Source organism: Myxocyprinus asiaticus, chromosome 27, assembly GCF_019703515.2.
Source record: "Myxocyprinus asiaticus isolate MX2 ecotype Aquarium Trade chromosome 27, UBuf_Myxa_2, whole genome shotgun sequence".
In the NCBI taxonomy this organism is placed as follows: domain Eukaryota; kingdom Metazoa; phylum Chordata; class Actinopteri; order Cypriniformes; family Catostomidae; genus Myxocyprinus; species Myxocyprinus asiaticus.
In genome coordinates this window covers 27,274,057-27,295,943 of record NC_059370.1, presented here as the reverse complement: position 1 = coordinate 27,295,943, position 21,887 = coordinate 27,274,057, and the positions used below count along the sequence as shown (strand labels likewise).

At 38.1% G+C, this 21,887-nt stretch overlaps 1 protein-coding gene across 1 annotated transcript in view; it reads left to right on the top strand.

Annotated features, from left to right (window-relative positions):
* LOC127417701 (palmitoyltransferase ZDHHC9-like) overlaps window positions 1–21,887 on the top strand; it is a 35,950-nt gene that overhangs the window by 9,816 nt on the left and 4,247 nt on the right. Inside the window, exons 2-8 of the mRNA XM_051657874.1 lie at window positions 3,866–4,026; window positions 13,196–13,354; window positions 14,777–14,914; window positions 16,440–16,488; window positions 17,174–17,276; window positions 18,445–18,548; window positions 19,266–19,374. Coding sequence (XP_051513834.1) covers window positions 3,866–4,026; window positions 13,196–13,354; window positions 14,777–14,914; window positions 16,440–16,488; window positions 17,174–17,276; window positions 18,445–18,548; window positions 19,266–19,374 — 823 coding nt within the window. The remainder of the gene's footprint in view (window positions 1–3,865; window positions 4,027–13,195; window positions 13,355–14,776; window positions 14,915–16,439; window positions 16,489–17,173; window positions 17,277–18,444; window positions 18,549–19,265; window positions 19,375–21,887) is intronic.

Below are 21,887 nucleotides of genomic sequence, written 5' to 3'. Positions count from 1 at the left end.
GCCGTGCTGTTTTTCCAGCGAACTCGGGTATGTGTGAAAAATTTTGTCATTGTCACGCCTCCACCTCCCTCAGCGCTCCGCTCCTCATTTCTAATTTCTAATTCACTGCATCTGCACTCAATACACTCGCTCATCACTGCCTGCATAAATAAGTTTGTGAGGCTTCTCTTCTGTGTGATATCACCTGTACCATTGATCTCACTGTGTAAACCCTGTAAATCCTGTGAATCTCAGTAAATGCTCTTGCACTTGATTTCACTAACTACAACTTGTGTGGCTTGAATTCCTGACAGTCATATAGCCTATATATTTCTGCTAAAGAAAAAGCACAAGTAGATAACGCAACGGCATTGCTCCGAAATAAAGGATGGTTATTTACTGCAGTAATGTGTTTTTTTAAAAAAAAATTATTATTATTTTTTATTTTATTTTATATTGTTTTGAAATTGTTTTGGTTTGTGAACAGCGCTTGGTCTGTGCCAGTTTCTCTTGTAAAGGATGCACTTCCTGCATCCTCTTCCACGTGACGCGTGACCTTACCAACGAGCTTACGTCATCCCTCTCATGAGCGCGTGTCACAGAGACATACGGAAGCCAACATTTGTAGTTAAAAAGTATATAAGTATTGTTTTGTTTCTAAAAATAATCAATCGTTTGGGTTCAGAAGAACTGTATTTGTCGACTGGAGTCGTGTGGATTATTGTGATGCACACTAAATATGCATTTTGGACCGTCAAAAAATGGAGTACATTCACTTACATTGTTTAGAGGAGGAGGCCTGAAATGAAATCCTAAAAATCTTAAATTCTGTTTTGATGAAGAAAGAAACTCTGATACATCTTGGATGGCCTTTGGGTGAGTAAATTATCAGCAAATTTTCATTTTTGGGTGAACTATTCCTTTTAAATAACCTCAGTGTGTCAGATATATGAGGAATTTGCACTTTTTTTTTTTCCCAATTTGGAATGCCCAATTGCCAATGCGCTTTTAAGTCCTCGTGGTCACATAGTGATTCACCTCAGTCCGGGTGGCGGAGGACGAATCCCATCTGCCTCTGCGTCTGAGACCGTCAACCCGAGCATCTTATCACCAGGCTTGTTGAGCGCATTGTCACAGAGACATAGCACGCGTGGAGGCTTCACGCCATCCACCGCGGCATCCACGCTCAACTCACCACCCACCGAGAACGAACCACATTATAGCAACCACGAGGAGGTTACCCCATGTGACTCTACCCTCCCTAGAAACCAGGCCAATTTGGTTGCTTAGGAGACCTGGCTGGAGTCACTCAGCACACCCTGGGATTCAAACTAGCGAACTCCATGGGTGGTAGCCAGCATCTTTGCCACTGAGCTACCCAGGCCCCAGGAATTTGCACTTTAATGGTGATGTGACGTGTGTAATCCCAGCTTAATATACACAGACAACTAATTCATTTGTGGATGGATTTCCCTGAAAAGTTTAAACAGTTAAGCTCTGTGGCACTATCAAAACATTGCTCAGTATGTTTGAGCTTCCCGACCAGCCTGAGGGTTTGGGAAACCTGTTTGAAAACAGTTAATATATTTGCAATTCCATTTGTTGACACTATTGGCACAAAAATGACACACTTCAGTTTTAATATTGAAGCTGCTTATCGCTGGTATTGATTATTGAGGAGAGAGGTCATATCCTGCACTGCATGTTGGGTAATGTCTGGCAAGCTCAGAGCTGTGATAGGAACTAATAATGGAGCACATCCAGGATGCTTAAAGTCATCAGCAGAGACATGACACACACACACACACACACACACACAGACAGAGACACAGACAGAGACAGCGCTCTCCTCTGTTTCGCCCTGCTCTTCCCTTACACTGTGCTTTCACAATAAAATATGGATTACCCTGCAGCATTCTACACAGGATCTGGGCATTGGAAAGTTTTATCGACCAGCTATATGCTCTGAATGTTTTTTTCTCCTTTTTAATTTTTCAGATTCCTGAGTTTAAAACTGAAAAGATCACACTAAACCAACCCGTCTCACAGGTAGAATTCCAATGTATTGAAGGTTTAGGTATGCTGACACACCAGTGTGATGTGTGCAGATGAACTTTGGACCCAGTACAGTGTAGTCTGACTGGAAATTATCTTTCTGTTGCTAATTAGTGATGCTTGCTATGATAAGTTTGACTATCATTAATGCTAATTCTTAGGGTTAGGCAGTCAAACATTCAACTTTACAGCTTTGTTTTTAACTTTGGTGTGCTTTAACAAACCCTATCCGATGTGTTCTCACTCGTCCTCCACCGTTTGTGTTATGAACCTGACTGATGCCTCAAATCTTGTGGCTTGTTGTGGAGAGAGGTGCTATTACTTTTCTAAAAGACTGGACTTTTGCATGCTGGACTATAAAAATGTGCAAAAAAAAAAAAAAAAAATCCCATAGATTTAAAATGAAGGGGTGACCCAAGAATATCATAAAGACTTTTGACTCTCTTTTGACTTGGTCCTGTAAGCAACCACCCAGCAATCACCCGTTGCACTCTAGCAACTAGCTAGTGTTGCCAAAGCAATCGTATAATGAGCTCTTGACGCATTGTGTATAAAGTATATTTGTCTCAAATGGAACACTGTTGTTTACTACATGGAATCATTCCCCATTTTTCAGAAGGAAGTGACAAATAAAACACTTGCAATGTGTTTCTGCTAGCTTTTGCATTGTTAGGGCTAGCCATATCTTCTCTCACTGAAGTGTATTATAGTTAGTATTGTAAAGACTCCTCTTCATTTACTTAATGCTAAATGTTGCAAATTTTCCCGAGTCTGTATGCACAGTCCTGTGATGAGGTGTACCATTATAGTGATGTAAAAGCCATACATTACCTTAGTATAGCTGGTCTACATTGCAGGAGAGAGTGGATAAGGAGAGCCAGAGTGACCCTATTAATAGCTAAATGCAGTGGCCTGTGGAGTCGGCCAATCTGCTGCAGTCTGAGCACAGGGAGGCACTTTTACAGGACCAAAGCCATCCGCAGTAATGGGGAACAACCAAATTCATCTCTACATGGCTGTCTGCCGGTGAAATGGAGAAATCACAGTAGTTCATAGTAGGGCTGTCAACTGGGCTGAGAAACTACATTTGAATTTTCACCTTAAAGATTATCTATATTCGAATTAAATTTGAACTTTAAAGTCAGCAGAGTATACTACCCCAGACTCAGGCTTCATAATAACTGCGATACCACAGTGTTTTTCATTAATTACAGTTGTATGTATGGTAGAAATTTTCCAAGATAGCAGGGCTATTCAGTTGTACTCTGTGGTGAAGTGGTTCAGACCATGAGCCTAGGGGCTGTTCAAACAGATGGAGCACAACAGAATGAAATAGAGCGCGAGGATCTCGAGACACATATTTCCAAATTTAACTCCTTTCCGGACAAACTGTTTTAATTTTTTAACTTAAATTCGACTAATATTCAAATTTTAATTTGACAGCACTAGTTCATAGTAAACATTGTCCCTGACTGCTTCATTGTTGGGAAAAGAATGTCTTTAGGGGAGTTAAATTGTTAATTATTTTATAAATAGTGTTTCATGATTGAGGCCCATTGACTGTTTCCAAACAGGTTTCCCAAACACGCCCCTGCCTACAATTGTTCAAAAACGGATAGTCCCGCTCCAAACTCACATCATTGATTGACGTTGCTAGGTTGGGCTGTTCAAATAAAGAGATTGCAATTCTGTTTAGTGTCTGTTGTGAAACAGAAATGACACATTTCACATTAAAACTAGATGTTTATTTCTGTTTCACTTGATGTGCTGGTAATTCCATGTTCACCATGCCCTCCTTTGTAACAGTTGTTTTTGCATTTGTCCCTTACAGGTGCCCGTATCTTGCAGTGCACCTGTCTCCTGCCATCCCTGTGTTTGCGGTGTTGCTCTTCCTCTTCGTAATGGCCATGCTGCTCAGAACCAGCTTCAGTGATCCAGGGGTGCTGCCGCGGGCACTGCCGGAGGAGGCCAATTTCATTGAGATGGAGATCGGTAAGTGTTTTCTGACTGACTGTAGGAAAGGGATTTGAGGCATTATGCCATAGTTTGTACCATCAGCACTACCTGCTTGTGTTTTGATGGAGCGTGTAGCAGGCGTGTGGAGTAAGTGGGACGATGTTAGCCCAGCTCTGCTGATTTATTGTATTGTTGTGCTTTGCAATTAAAGTGGCTGGGTGCATTCATCCATGAGTGTGGGACATGTGGGTGACCTTTTGTTGTTCTTGACTTCCTCTCAAGGTTAATGGGCTGTATTTCATGGCAATCTTGCCATCCGTCTAAATCTGGAGTTTTGAGTAGGGATCCGATATAGGCACCGATACCACTTTTTCTCTTCTGATATCGGAAATCTCAGTATCGGCCGATACCAATCCCAAGCCGATACCAGTGTTGTTTTTTTGCATAATCGGTTTAGAATATCTTTACATTATTATGTGGAACTAATTGGGAGTACTCTTTAAAATGTAAAGAAATGCCAACCTCTAACTACACATTATTTCAATATAAATGTATTGCTTATTAAGAAACAATTTATTATTAACTAGTATACTGGATAATGTAGCAGCAAAATTAACAGTAATTCCAGTCTTTCAAGTCTTCAGTAGAAAGAAACTAGTGTTTTTTTTTTTAGTTTTTTTTTTTTTTTTTTTCAAAAATGTTTCAACTTGTATCTGGACTTTAATGGATTCGATCTCTTTTTTTTTGTTCAATTTAGTTGTAAGACATCAGTTCACTTTTCATTCACACAGTTATTTTTTGGAACCCATTCAACTTAAATATTGTTATAAATTGTAAACAAATACTAATGATGACAATAATAATAATAATAAATTATTAATATTATTATTGTTGACTTTTAATTTTAAATACAACAGTAATATATTTAAATTAAAATTTTTAAACCCTCACGCTTTTATTTTGACATTCTAAACTCTCCAGGAAGTCCTGTATGTGTCTGTTTGTAGGCAAGTTTATTATTTAGCACAGTAGTTTAATTAGCTTCTTATTCAAATTCTGGTAAAATGTACCTCTGGTGCCATTCTAAATGCATATTATAAGTGAACCGAACTATTGAGCATCTACATCTGAGATGGTATTCTTGAGTAGCGCTCAAATATTGCGCACCGCTATGAAGGCTAAAAATAGCCGCAAGTGCATCACCGGCCTGTGCCTGAGTTTGTGTCAACAGAGCAGCACCATTCACTAATGTGCTGGCACGGCACATACTATATATTTACTCATTAAACACAGCCTTTTGTGATTCACAGAGCTATCGCACATCTTCAAGTGGCTTTGAATAAAATGCACAAGTCATATCAACTGCTTTAATGGTGTTTTTATGGTTCTTTTATGTCATTTTTGGAGCTTGACACTAACAAACATGACTAACACACAGTATCGGATTTGGATCGGGCTTGTCGGACCGATACCATATCCATCTAAAAGCTTCAGTATCGGAGCCGATACTGATCCAGCTATCGGATCGATGCATCCCTAGTTTTGAGGTTGAGCTAGATCTCTAGTGTACAGCACTACAGATTTCACAGCTCTGACTGACGTGGAACACTTATACACCAACAATCATGCCACGTTCCAAATAACTGAGATCACATTTTTTTCCCCATTCTGATGGTTTATGTGAACATTAACTGGAGCTCCTGACCCGTATGTGCATGATTTTATGTACTGCACTGCAGCCACGTGATTGGCTGATTAGATAATTGCATGGATGATTATTGGTGCCAGATGGGCTGGTTTGAGTATTTCTGTAACTGCTGATCTCCTGGGATTTTCAAACACAACTAGAATTTCTCTAGAATTTACTCCGAATGGTGCCAAAACAAAAAATATCCAGTGAGCGGCAGTTCTGTGGATGGAAATGCCTTGTTGATGTGACAGGTCAACAGAGAATGGCCAGACTGGTTCAAACTGACAAAGTGTACAGTAACTTAGATAACTGCACTGTACAATTGTGGTGAGAAGAATATCATCTCAGAATGCTATTTCTGAGATGCGGGTTGGTGCTGTTTTGGCGGCACAAGGGGGACCTACACAATATTAGGCAGGTGGTTTTAATGTTGTGGCTGATCGGTGTATGTTGTTTTACTATTTTATGATAACATCAGAACATTGAAGAACAATGCAAGGAGGCATTTTGTTTTATGACATTGAGGTACATTTAATTTTAAGATTAAGAAATCGGATACACCCAAACAATACCAAATGTCAACTCCCTTGGACAGAAACCAGTATTATGACTATTCCGAATTAAAGTTGTGTCTTCTGCAGGAGTGTTTGACAGCAACTATTGAGTCTCACTGGAGACATTTGTCTGTTAAAAACAATTATTTTCAAATAGCGAGGATTTTTCTGAAATGAAAAATCTGCACAAGCATTCACTCTAGAATAGTGAAAGAAAAAGTCTAAACCTTTAATCACAACTGAAAAATGAAAGTTATTTTCCAACTTCATCCACATTAAAGGAATGAATTGCAATAATTAGTTGCTATAAGGGTAAAAATGTGCACTTAGCCTGCAACAAACTCCACTCTTTTCACTACAGTGGGTAAAATGTTTTACACAAAAGTAAAAAGTAAAAATAGGGTATTTATAGTTTTTTGCTAACTTGTCCTACTTTGAATGTCACAAAAGTTAGCGTCATTGCAGCAGACTAATTGGATTAGATTAACTTGATGAGCTGCTCCCATCTTTCTAATTTTGCTTCTAATGATTCATTAATGTAGTCTTGGCTCACTTGTCTCTATGGGAATATTGCCTGATGCAGTTCAGTCACCAACCGTTCCATGTACTGATTAGAAGATCTTGACTACAGTAAAGATGAATCCAGTTCCCTTCATGTAGCCCCCTCCTATCTCTGCCTTTCTGTTCTTCACTTTTTCTGTTCTCTCTCTTCCTTCCTCTTACCTACTCCCTCCCTTTCTCTTTTAAATGAGAGCACCGCTGTTATACATCAGTACCACGGCTAATGCTCAGATGTGTCCGGGGCGGTGCAGCATTTGTTATTACTGATGTTTACTAAACCAAGATATAATTATCTCTAATAGTCCTCCTGATAAACCAGAGTATTCTCTAATGTCAATAAATATCCTCAAACCCTTGTTTTCACTGACTCTGGTACAAAATATGATCTCTGTTCCATAACCTAGTGATTCAAAGGCAGCATTCTAACTGTCATGGAACATCATAAGTGGCTGATTTTGGACTGTTCTATATAGACAGCAGCTCTGCGTGCCACACACGTGTGCCTACAATGCCTTAAAATGCTGCTTTCAGGCAGCTCACGTTTTGGAACAGAGCAATTCACATTCAGAGTTGATCTGCAATCTCTGTCTAAAAAAAGAGCCAATTTGTTTAAGTACTGCAGTGAGGCATAGATTGATTTTTCTATACAAATTTCCTCTCCTGTCTCAGCTCTGTTTCAATATACCAGCTTTAATATGCTATTTTTAGATGAATGTATGTGTGACTGATTAAAAGTGGCTGATGCTGGATCAGATGCAAGCACAGATGTGCCATTTTAGCCAACCCAGGCATGTGGATTAAGAGGCAGCTGTGTGGTTCTGCCCTTTGTGCCTTTTGAGTACATGCTAATGCTACCATCTCTCTGGAGTACTAAAGTGCAGAGGCAGACAGATGTAAGGAAATTACGTTTTTTTTTTTTTTCCACAGCATGATGGAATAAGAGGCTTGTGTTTTAAAGAAGCACTTTGACTTCGATAATGTTGCTATCAGAGGCGTTGAAAGTGAGTCATTTTGAGCAAACACTAATAAAGAAGAGGATATAGAAAAGACGAATTGCCCATTTCAGTGGCCCATGTCTTTTATACCTCTATATTCAAGTTGACAGAAACAGAAGTAAATGGAGTTAATAGAGTTAATAAAATCTTTATGATATAAATAGCCACTAGGTTGGCATTTTCTGAAGGACTTGACATACCAGGACTTGTAAGGCACAAAATAATAATATTTTAGGTAAGTGTAGGTAGTTTAAAGGGTTAGTTCACCCAAAAATGAACATTCTCTCATAATTTACTCTCCCTAATGCCATCCAAGATGTGTATGCCTTTCTTTTATCTGCTGAACACAAGCGAAGATTGTAAGAAGAATTTCTCATCTCTGACGGTCCATACAATGCAAGTGAATGTACCAAAATATTGAAGCTCCAAAATCTACATAAGGGCAACATAAAAGTAATCCAGATGACTCCGGTGGTTAAATCCATATCTTCAGAAGCAATATGATAGGTGTGGGTAATATGATAAGACCAATATTTAAGTAATTTTTTACTATAAATTCTCCTCCCTGCTCAATCTCCACTTTTACTTTCTTCTTCTTCTGTTTTTGGTGATTCACATTCTTTGTGCATATCGCCCCCTACTGGGCAGGGAGGAGAATCTTAATTTATGTTCTGCAGAAAAAAGTCATACACATCTGGGATGCCAGGAGGAAGAGTAAATCATGAGAGAATTTTCATTTTTGGGTGAACGATCCCTTTGAGTCAAGCATAGGTTTAAGGCTCTAGATCTGCACAAACGAAATACAACATCAGAGCCTTATTTTGCTGTTTTCATGACATTCACTGTGCATCTTGTCTGCTATGCAAGACAATCAACACAATCACGCAGTGTAAAGGTGTCTATAAATGGTTAAATATATGCAAAGAAGACTAATCACAATTCAGTATGCAAAAAGATGTAAAAAAAAGACCAATCGAATTCAGTATGGAAATATTATGATAACGTCATTGCTGATACATTTTAAATGCTTACTATTCTTTCATTGTAAGTAAATGGGAGATATTCAGACCATTCTTAACCTTAAATATATATATATATATATATATATATTATATATATATATATATATATATATATATATATTAGGGGTGTAACAGTACACAGAAGTCACGGTTCGGTAGGTACCTCGGTTTTACGAGTCACGGTTCGATACGAGTTCGGTACAACAGGAAAAGCAACAAATCCCAAATGCTAGTTTTCTTTTCATTTATTTTGAACAGACAGTTGTGCAAATTACAGTTTGTTCCACCTAGCGGCATTTAGTCCCTCCTGAGGTAGTTGGTACAATACAGCATCCTTTAGTGTATTAAGCACTAAGCAGTAAACAGAATGCTCTCTTGCACAGGACATATTTTTTTGTAGGGTTGATAAAAAAACAAAAGGTATTTGGTCACAATCAGCTACAAAACTGAAAAGCATCTCTTGTGTTATAAAAGTAAAAAATAAATAGAATAATAAAAAATAAAGCTTGTGCATTAGGAGAAGCCATTCTTGTTTTGGGTTGGTGCATAGATGGTCTCTTCTTCTTGTGCTCTTTTTCCTGTTGTGGCGGTTAGCAAACAGTGTTGCATTACCGCGCGCGCCCCCTTCTGGATTGGAGTGGATCGCCTGTGACTGACTCGGATGTATTCTTCGTCTGACTGCATGCACCGAACCATGACGTCAGTACTGGGACAGTTCGGGACGAATACATGCACCGTTACACCCCTAATATATATATATATATATATATATATATATATATATATATATATATTACACAGGTGCATCTCAATAAATTAGAATGTCGTGGAAAAGTTCATTTATTTCAGTAATTCAACTCAAATTGTGAAACTTGTATATTAAATAAATTCAATGCACACAGACTGAAGTAGTTTAAGTCTTTGGTTCTTTTAATTGTGATGATTTTGGCTCACATTTAACAAAAACCCACCAATTCACTATCTCAAAAAATTAGAATATGGTGACATGCCAATCATTTAATCAACTCAAAACACCTGCAAAGGTTTCCTGAGCCTTCAAAATGGTCTCTCAGTTTGGTTCACTAGGCTACACAATCATGGGGAAGACTGCTGATCTGACAGTTGTCCAGAAGACAATCATTGACACCCTTCACAAGGAGGGTAAGCCACAAACATTCATTGCCAAAGAAGCTGGCTGTTCACAGAGTGCTGTATCCAAGCATGTTAACAGAAAGTTGAGTGGAAGGAAAAAGTGTGGAAGAAAAAGATGCAAAACCAACCGAGAGAACCGCAGCCTTATGATTGTCAAGCAAAATCGATTCAAGAATTTGGGTGAACTTCACAAGGAATGGACTGAGGCTGTGGTCAAGGCATCAAGAGCCACCACACACAGACGTGTCAAGGAATTTGGCTACAGTTGTCGTATTCCTATTGTTATGCCACTTCTGGCGTCTTACCTGGGCTAAGGAGAAGAAGAACTGGACTGTTGCCCAGTGGTCCAAAGTCCTCTTTTCAGATGAGAGCAAGTTTTGTATTTCATTTGGAAACCAAGGTCCTAGAGTCTGGAGGAAGGGTGGAGAAGCTCATAGCCCAAGTTGCTTGAAGTCCAGTGTTAAGTTTCCACAGTCTGTGATGATTTGGGGTGCAGTGTCATCTGCTGGTGTTGGTCCATTGTGTTTTTTGAAAACCAAAGTCACTGCACCCGTTTACCAAGAAATTTTGGAAGCTTCATGCTTCCTTCTGCTGACCAGCTTTTTAAAGATGCTGATTTCATTTTCCAGCAGGATTTGGCACCTGCCCACACTGCCAAAAGCACCAAAAGTTGGTTAAATGACCATGGTGTTGGTGTGCTTGACTGGCCAGCAAACTCACCAGACCTGAACCCCATAGAGAATCTATGGGGTATTGTCAAGAGGAAAATGAGAAACAAGAGACCAAAAAATGCAGATGAGCTGAAGGCTACTGTCAAAGAAACCTGGGCTTCCATACCACCTCAGCAGTGCCACAAACTGATCACCTCCATGCCATGCCGAATTGAGGCAGTAATTAAAGCAAAAGGAGCCCCTACCAAGTATTGAGTACATATACAGTAAATGAACATAATTTCCAGAAGGCCAACAATTCACTAAAAATGATTTTTTTATTGGTCTTATGATGTATTCTAATTTTTTGAGATAGTGAATTGGTGGGTTTTTGTTAAATGTGAGCCAAAATCATCACAATTAAAAGAACCAAAGACTTAAACTACTTCAGTCTGTGTGCATTGAATTTATTTAATACACGAGTTTTATAATTTGAGTTGAATTACTGAAATAAATGAACTTTTCCACGACATTCTAATTTATTGAGATGCACCTGTATATATCAAAACAGTGATGCTTTTCAAGCACTTGTAATATTTTTCCCTTCTAAAATGCCTTATGGAAATTGTGCACATGGGCATACAGTGCTGTGAAAAAGATTTCTTCTGATTTTGTGCATATCTCATTCTAAATTTTTTCAAAATTCAGACAAAATCTAACATAAAACAAAGGCAATCGGTGTAAACACAAAATACAGTTTTTAAATGATAATGTTAATTAATGAAGTAAAAAAGTTATCCAATACCAACTGTGCATGTATGAAAAAGTATTTGCCCCCTTAGTTACTAAATCCCCAAATATATGAAACTACATTCAGAATGGGGTTCAACTGGACTAGACACACCCAGGCCTGATTACTGCCAGCCCTGTTCAATTAAAACAACACTTAAATATAAATTTTTTTGAAGTTTGCTAAAGGTCTTACCCAGCAGCACACTATGCTAAGGTCAAAAGAAATTCCAGAAATGAAGAGGAAAAAGGTGATTGAAATACATCAGTCTGGGAAGGGTTACACAGCTATTTCAAAGGTTGTTGGACTCCAAAGAACCACAGTGAAAGCCATTATCTCCAAATGGAGAAAACTTAGTGCAGTGGTGAACCTTCCCAGAAGTGGCCGACCTTCCAAAATTCCTCCCAAGAGCACAGCGACAACTCATCCAGGAAGTCACAAAAAATCATCCAAGGAAAGACACTGACCAAAAATGCCATCCATGGAAGAGTGGCGAGGCAAAAACCACTGCTAACCTAGAATAACATTAAGGCTCATCTGAATTTTGCCAAAACACCTTGATGATCCTCAAACCTTTTGGGAGAATGTTCTGTGGACTGATGAGTCAAAAGTGGAACTGTTTGGAAGACAGGGGTCCCATTACATCTGGCATAAATCAAACACAGATTTCCACAAAAAGTACATACTACCTACGGTTAAGCATGGTGATGGTAGTGTGATGGTGCTGGGATGCTTTTCTGCTTCAGGGCCAGGGCAACTTGCAATAATTGAGGGAAACGTGAATTCTGCTCTCTACCAGAAGATCCTAAAGGAGAACGTCCGGTCATCAGTCCGTGAGTTGAAGCTCATGCGCAACTGGATTATGCAGCAAGACAATGATCCAAAGCATAGACATAAGTCCACCACTGAATGGCTCAAAAGAAGCTAAATTAAAGTTTTTGAGTGGCCTAGTCAAAGTCCTGACTTGAACCCGATTGAGATGCTGTGGCAGGACGGGCAGTTCATGCTCGAAAACACTCCAGTGTGGCTGAACTAAACAGTTCTGCAAAGAAGAGTGGGCCAACATTTCACCACAGCGCTGTTAAAGACTGATCTCCAGTTATCGGAAGTGTTTGGTTGCAGTTGTTGCTGCTAAAGGTGGCACAACCAGCTATTAAGTTTAAGGGGGCAGTTAGTTTTCACATAGGTGATACAGGTGTTGGATAACTTTTTGCATCAATAATAAAATATATATTTGAAAAATGTATTTTGTGTTTACTCAGGTTGCCTTTGTTTTATGTTCTATCTTGTTTGAAGATCTAAAACAATTTAGTAAGAAACGTACACAAAAATAGAAGAAATCAGGAAGAGGGCAAATATTTTTTCACAGCACTGTACTTGTAATTTTTAGGGGGTAAGAGGCAGGCCACACCAAGTATTTTTCGAAGAAATTCCGATTAAATTACTAAACTGAAAATAAATCAGAACAGATAAAAAGAGCATTTTAATCTCAATCAATGTGTAGCATCAAGCATACCGACATGGCAAGACCATTAATTCCAAAACCATTATGCAACATTATAACAGCACCATCAGCACTATCATGAATAACTATTCTGTACATGAATGTGTGACCTCATGTGACAAAGCCACACACACTCTCAAAATTCACGGTTCTAATTTATTTTTATGTCTTCCCAGCCTTGTGACATTCCAACATCGCCGGCTGTGCTGTGTGTCATGCATATGAATCTTAATCAACGGGAGTGGCTGCCGGTTGCCACGTTAACTGTTTCTACCCTTCTCTCGCAGAGGCAGCCAATGGGAACGTCCTGGCCGGACAGCGGCCTCCTCCCCGGATCAAGAACGTGCAAATCAACAATCAGATCGTCAAACTGAAGTACTGCTACACCTGCAAAATCTTCAGGCCTCCTCGTGCTTCCCACTGCAGCATTTGTGACAACTGTGTGGGTGAGTGTGTCTGACTGAACTCCACCAAGAGCTCAGGGAAGACCCATTGTGCTTTCATCTGTGCAGTGTTTCTGCATTAAAAATGACCGCCTTTGTCTGAGCCATGGTGCAGTGGGCTGTGCTGTGGCGCTCAGGACATATGGGAGCTGTTTTCTCACGGGGACCCAGGTTCGAGTCCAACCTGGGTCATATCCTGATCCAGCTCCCCCCCCCCCTCTCTCTCTCTCAACCCTACTTTCCTGTTATACTCTACTGTCCTATAAAATAAAGAAAGACCCCCCCCCCCCCCCCCCCAAAAAAAAAGAGCGTCGTTGAGGGCCAGTAAGCAGCTACCCAGAACACCATATCAATCACTTAACAACCATCCAGATATTACAGATATCAATTTTTTCATGAAATCTTCACATAAGAATTCTAAACCAACCTGACCTTTGATATGGTTGCATATGTGTGCCATTTGATACTTTAGTGTAATATTGAATTGTTGAGAGATGAGTCAGACAGCAGGCAGCCTTACACACACAAACACACATGCACACACACTGCAAGGTTAGTGAGATACATATGGTGATATTAGAGATTTCACCAAGGCCTCAGCTTGCACAGTCATCCTCAACACAGCACCATTTGTTTGGGCGGCCTGTACCTGCTTTAGATGGTCTGCCACACACACATGCCCACATACACATACACAATCTCTGGTTTAGTATACCATCTCCCTCTTAGCAGTTAAAATATCTGCCCGTTTCTGCCAAATAGATCCACACTCATCAATTAGGGCTGGGTGGTGTATAAGGAATGTTCATACATATTCTCAGTAATTTTGCTGGCAATATAGCAAGCTATATCTGGAATATTGCATTGATTTACAATGCACTTTTTATTTGGCAATTAAGTTTCCTAAAGAGCATGACATTAGGCTAGTGAAAAAAAAATTATTGTGGCAAGTCGCTGTGTGGCATTTTCCATGCTTTAAAATGTTTTTGTAAAATAATATATAAGTACTGTAAATATTGCTGTTTATGTCTGTATTGATATATTGGTGTATACAATGGAAGTGACTCAATAGTATTCTTATTGTGTTAATTTAGTGAAAAACATAGTGGAAAACATGCCTTGATTATTTTTAACGAAATTTTTACTTTATTTTACTTATTGCATTAAACATTTTAAATCTTCTTAGCAACAATGGTTGCTTGGTTAAGATAATGTTTCCTCTATTTAGATATAGATGTATATCAAATATCATAAAGTCTAAAATATATCAAAATATAATTTTCTTAAGCTACAGTATATAGCCTAGCCTGACTCTCCAATAGAAGAATGTAATGTAGAAACTGTCTTTCACAATTTAAAGCTTTTCATTTATCTTTATTCATTCATAAATACTCTTAATTCTCCTCTTCATTATCTTTCCATTAGACCGTTTTGACCATCACTGTCCCTGGGTTGGAAACTGTGTAGGAAAGAGGAATTACAGATACTTCTACCTGTTTACACTCTCCCTATCTCTGCTCACCATCTATATCTTTGTCTTCAACATTGTCCATGTTGTTCTACGTAAGTATCAAGGCAAGAAAAAGCTTGTGAATCTCCAATATAGTTTGGCATGTGTGACTTGTAAGTGTTCTAGAACATACTGTATGTGTCTGCACTATTTATGTTCTTTTTATAAGTGTCTTGTGACTACAATATTTTAAATGTGTATCTTCACTGTTGACATACAGAATCTGATTATTTGAAAGAGGAAATTACATTAATAACATCAGTACCTATTTTAAATGCACAGATGGTCCATCAGTTTAATGACCATGGCTTCTGGGAAAACAAGTTCCCGTAAGCGACTATAAATGCAAGTGAATACAGGAGCCATGAGTTTTCTCAGGAGGCATGTTACAGTCAGAGATGTTCAGGATATTGGATGAGCCACTGTGCTTGTAAATAGCTGCTGTCTTTCCCACTATTTTTAAGTCCTTCTTTGATCTTCCTCTACTCAATGTGTCTCAAAAGACAGAAGAGAGAGAGAGAAAGAGAGCAAGAGAGGCCGAATTCCATCGGACTGCATGAATGGATGTAAAGCTTGACAATTTGCTCTGAGCTTTTGATCTTAATTTAGAGTAAAGAATTAGTTCACCGAAAAATTTAAATTCTGTTGTAATTTACTCATCTTAATGTCATTCCAAACCTTCGAAACAAAAAAAGAGAAAGTTAATGAATATTTCAGTCCATCTATTTTTTTTTCAATACAATGACAGTGAATAGTCTCTCACTTTAAGTGATCCTTTTGGGTCCTTTTTTATGCTGTAAAGTTATCCACTGCCATTGTATTGAAAAATAAAACTGGATCTTCATTAAAACATCTCTCTCTGTGTTCTGTGTAAAAAGAAAGTCATATGGGTTTGGCACAACATGAGGGTGAGTAAATTATGACAGATGTTGAGTTTCTTGGGATAACTATTCCCTTAAACACACTGACTTGCCTTTTTTTTTTTTTTTTTAAAGAAATGATTAACCCAAAAATGTAAATTATTTAATTATTTTTTTCACCCTCATGTCATTCCAAACCTGTACGCTGTTTTTTTTTGTTTTTCGGTTGAACGCATAAGGAGCATTTTAAAGCTGCCACCGTCTATACAATTACTGTTTCTGGTTCCCATTATAGCACAAGAGTCATATGGACTAATTCTATGGTGTTTTATAGTGCTTTTTGTCGTTTTTGTAGCTTGACAGTTGTGATCACTATAAATTTCATTGTATAGAAAAAAGCTGTGTGAAGATTCTTCAAAATTCCCATTTTTGTGTTCCACTGAAAAAATAACAGCAGACAGGTTTGGAATAACATAAGGGTGAGCAAATAATGTCAGAATGTTTTGGATGAAGATTTGAACCTTTTTATGACACTATATTTGAAAAGGTGCATATAAATGGAAAGTGCAAACTTATCAGATCTGGCAGACTGTGGGTGGGTTTATGTGCGAATATCTTCTGAACATTTCATGTAATGATGGGAGAGAGCAAGAGAGATGCATGTCTGATGCTGTGTGTTGCATGTTGGAGCATTTATCAAGTCTTGTGTGTTTTACAGGTTCTGTGGACTCGGGATTTGTCAGTACTCTTAAAGAAACTCCTGGAACATATCCTTACATCTGTACCCCAGAGCCAGTCATTGAAAATTTGAAAACGAAATGAGCTCATCATAAAACCATCATGCTTTGAATGATTTAATGAAAATCTATACCAATAAACTGATATGTTTGTTTACATTACACATAATTTGATTATATTTGAACAGGCACAGAGCTATTATTGTTTAGACGTGTGTCATAATGGCAGCACATTGAACCATTTGTATCACCAAACAAAGCAGACTCGTATATCAAATTTCAATATTTATTCTGTTGTCAACAGACTCTGCTGGGATAAGATGGCAACTGTGTTTTTGAGCATTGTTGCTAGTTTAAGCTGGTCATTTGATGGTCCAAACTGCTGGACCATCCTGGACCAGCAACAAACCATCTGGTCATACAAATTTGAGGTGGTCTAGCTGGTTTTTGGAGTATGGTAGCTGGTCAGCCAGCCATTGACCAGCTTGGAACACCTAGAAACCAGCTATGTTTCAAAACACAGTTACCAGTTTAAGATGATTTTTTTAATATTTTTTTTTATGGGGAGATTGATGGTACAAAAACAGTTCAAAATAGAGACTGGCACCTATAAAGCTAACGAATTTGAACTGCAAGTAGTATTTGATTGAAATGTGTTGTTTAAAGTGTATCGTATGTAATCAGAGCATGTTGTTTTCTTAATTACCCATTCCACTGTGTTGGAGGTTCTAGTCTGTTTCTTTACCCTCTGGTCTGTGGTGGGATTGACTGGCTTCCACACCTACTTGATCTCCCTCAACCAGACCACCAACGAGGACGTAAGTTTGTTTCTTTCCTGTGTGTTCCAAAGTCTACTGTCTGTTCTTCACTCCTGCTACTGTCACATGGCTGGAAATATAAACACATGCCCTAGAGCATTTCAGTACACTAGATCTAGCGGTCGCCTTGGCAACAGTGTGGTCTCGGTGATAAGCAAGTACAGAGGACATCTTAACATGGGTTTTATGTACACTGTATACAGTATTTATAGGTGTAATATCAAGCACACATGCGCATACACACATATGTAATGTATAAACACACGTACAGTATATAAGCATATATAGTCCTTAGATTCTCTGTAGCAGCTAGAGTTATTTATGCTCTGATTTACTTATATTAGACTGCACAATCTGTAGTTCTGGCGGTAAGGCACTTTCACACCCAACCCTAATGATTAATTTACAGCACTTTTTTTTTCCCTGCAATTGCCTTCCGGCCCTTCTTGGGAGGAGGCATGAGAGAAAGTTGCTGATGCTGCAAATAATTTGGTGTGACAGTCGTTTTCCATTGATTTAATCTAAATTTGATCTGACTAATTATCGACATATCAGTACTTGCATACATAGCTGTCAATCAAACTCTGACTCAGACACAACTGAACTAACTTCTAAACTAAAACTAAATCTAAAGTGGTGAAAGTAATTTTTTGGAATACCATGAATGTTTAGGAAACCTGTTTGGATACAGCTATTATTTTTGCAATTGCGGTTTTTGCCGCTATTGCCGCAGAAATCGCTTAAAACAGCTTTAATTACTCTTCAAAATAAAGAAGTGCTGAAACTTTAAATGAGAATTTCTTATTCTGGTTATCATTCCTTTGATGCATACATACATTTCTGTGTAGGAGCAGTTGAAACAGCAACAGCAGAGAAAGCTTATTTTACCTTCTTAAGATGAGGAACCTTGAAGTGATTGACTAGATCAGTTGAAAACCATGGGGAAAGAATGGCTAGAACTGGAGCTGCACTTTTAAATAAAGCGTAACAGGGAAGAGATTCTTTTTAAGTTCCATTAAATAAAAAAATAAATAAAAAAATTAGAGTATAAGGAAAAGAGCCAGCAGAAAGTTGAAGTTGAATTCAGATGATTACAGTCAGTGGCAGTTCTGACATTTTGCCAGTTTTATTTTCGAAGTTCAAAATGTCCTTTATATCTACTGCACAGATCAAAGGTTCGTGGTCAGGAAAGAACCGTATCCAGAACCCATACAGTCACAAGAACTTCATCAAGAACTGCTGTGAGGTTCTATGTGGCCCTACATACCCCAGGTAAGAGCATTATTGTAGTTTTCCTTGTACAGAGGCCCCAATAAGTATTTGATTAGTGATTAGTAGACTCAGTTCCTCTGATGTACGAATGTTACATGATGGTCAGTCCGTGACAATCTGAGCAGGAGATATCTGTGTAAATTATTTGCTGCTTTCTGGTTCTGAGCGAGCATGTGAGAGCAACTTCAAAGTAAAAGCCCTTCAGTTTGATTTGGTCTTTAGTGCGCAAATTCGATAGCTAATGTGCACATGCCAACCGTGGTTGCAGGACGACTTTTTATTTCCTTCTGCCTAATATATTAACAATTTCTTTGTGCAAATAAATTACTAAAATTGGATGACTGAACCAAAATTAGTAGAAACTGCCATCTACCATTTAAAACAGTCTTATTTTTTTTTTTAAAGATTCATTGTGAAATTGAGTAAATATAGTGCTAAATAAGAGTTTGTTTATTTATTTATTTTTGCAATTTTATGTACTTGTTATTTGCTATATTAAATTGTGTGATATATCAGCATTATCGGCCACCCTGCTCACTGGAAATGGGTATCGGCCATTAAAAAACCCATATCGGTCGACCACTAATTTGGACACTTAAGTCAGACTTGTATGATCATAAATGCATGATGTCATTGCATTACATAACATTTCAAACCACATGGAATGTATTTTATATTTTTACATGTATGTTTATATGTCTCTTTCTCTCCTTGTAGTGTTTTGGACAGAAGAGGTGTGATGTTGGAAGATGCATGTAGTTCCACTCCATCTGACGTGTCTGTTGCTTCTACCACTAAAAGCAGCAACCCTGCACCACAAACCACAGTAAGGCAGCAATTACTAAGAGTGTGTAAGCGAATGAGTGAATGTATGTTTAGCACAAACCTTGTTTCTGGCTGCCATAGTGTGCTTTGCGTCGTGAGTCTGCAAGAAAGATCCAAAATCAATTACTGTGAGAGCTGGGAAGTGGAGAGGGAGAAGAACCATGTGGAGTAAATAACTGCATTAAGCTATTTAACTTGATGTGGCTTTCATAGTGCAAGTGGTCATGCAGTCTGTGTCCATCATAACTGCAAAGACTTGAATCTTTAAATTGGGTCAGGTGAATGTAAACTTTGCTGAGAGTTTCTGAACAGAAAATACATTTAAAGAAATGTGTGGCATAATGTTGATTACCACAAAAAAATAATTCACTTTTCCCTTGTTTATTAAAAAAATAAACAAAAATCATGGTTATAGTAAAGCTGGCATCGCACTAGCGGACCCCAAACAACTTGATTTTGACCGAGGGTTTCACACATGCGGGCAGACTGTTTCGTTGCAGATTTCGCTCTCTTCAGTTGGAGGTATGACACACTTGCCGATAAAGAATGGTGGAGGGGTGACAAACATAGTGATTCACCACAACTCTCTCTCTCTCTGATTCCCTGTCACGTGGAGCTTGCCAAAATAACAACAGGAGCACCGCGTGAACATAAACAATTGTAATAGAGTAGATTTAGGAAAGGATTCATGGCGTAACTTTACCTTGTGAAATTGTGTGATTTGTGTATTTATCCCCTTGAGGCTTGATGAAGAACGCTAATGTCCATATGCAGCTTACAGTGAGTAAAGAAATTAAGTTTAACAAAAACAGACTGTTGTGCCTCCGCTTTTTGATTTGATTAGTCATTATAGCGTATGAGAAAAACGCAGGAAAAACTCTTGGTGACAGAATCACAATGGATTACAATCAGCATTTGTGATGATATGCAACTGAGTGTGATCGTAGATGAAAATGTTCAGATCAGCTTGACGTCTTGTAATTACTTCAGTAAAATAAGAGAAGGTCTGCACTTTGAAAATGTCTCTAGAATTTTTTTTTTTATAATTGTTTAGCAGCAGGGAATTTAAAAACAAATGTTTTGGCCAAAAGCCTTCCTCAGTTCTTCAGTAAAAGAATAAGCTCATTGGTCACTTGAAGAGCACACAAGAGCATGCCTGGTGACAGAATGATTTTTTTCTGTCATGTTGGATCTTTTTGTTCCTGTTGCTAAAACCATTAACTCAGCAGGGAGTCCTGATGGTCAAGTGATTAACGACCTCATGCTGGCAGATGGTAATGCATGCTTCGTCTCCCACCTGGCTGGTGATTTTGTAAATGAAGCTCACCTGAAAATCACTGGAAAAATCGGCTTGTGTGATGCCAGCTTTAGGGACATTGAATTGAATAGGACCAGTCCATAAACGTTGAAATACACAATGTTTAAAAAAAAAAAAAGTACAATCAAAAGACGTAAATATTATTCATGTTAACATTGAATGGAACCCGGAACATTCTTTTAATAGAGTGGGAGTGTTTTCTCTCCAGTGTATCAGGTCATATGTTGGTATTTACATGTAGATATCTTGTTTCATGCACACCTTTTTGAGCCTCACTGGAAGGTTATAATGTAAAGTGCTTTAAACAGGAATTATTGCCATCATATATCTGTGGACATCAGTTGTCACATGATTTGTGTGACGAGCAAGTTCCACATTCAAGAAAAACCTGGAAACATCAAGGAATTAAAACATTTATTTTGGAGTTATAAACAGTCTTAAATCAATATATGTTTACTTGAAAAAAAGAAAAGTTGATTCAAAGGGAAAACAAGTTTATTTTTGTTACCCCATTGGCAAATAGCTTTTCCTTGTTTTAAGCGTAAACCCCACCAAATGTTTTGAGATTTCTCTGAAAACAAGACTTCATATCTGAAGGCCATTCTGCTTCTCAAGTATTGTTTTTTCTTGCTTTAAGGATGTTTAGATATTTTTCCTGGAAAATAAGACAAAATACTCTGAAAGCAAGTGATTTTTTGCAGTGTAGTAATTCCTAAAATTCATGGAAAATTTTATTTTAATTATGAATTTTTCTAGTTTTGCTCAACTGTTATATATATTTTGCTGGCGTGCCATTGGTCGTAGTGCATGCAAGTTATAAAAACTGATTTTTAAAAATCCTTATTTAGTCATTGTCAAAGTCATTGGTGAAAATGAGTTCTGGAATATAAATTGCTTAAAGGCATATTTAATCTAAAAATGAAAATTAATTTATTATTTCATTTACTTACTCTCATGTCATTCCAAACCCGTATGATTTTCTATCTTCCGTGAAACACCAGAGGAAAGATTTTGAAGGATGTTGACGCTGCTCTTTTTATCATAAACTGAAATTTAAAGGGGACTGAGGCTGTCAGTCCCTAACAGTCTGCCTAACATCTTTTGTGTTCCACAGAAGTAGTAAAATCGTACAAGTTTTGAACAACATGAGGGGGAGTAAATGATAATGGAATGATAACTATCCCTTTTAAGGTGTT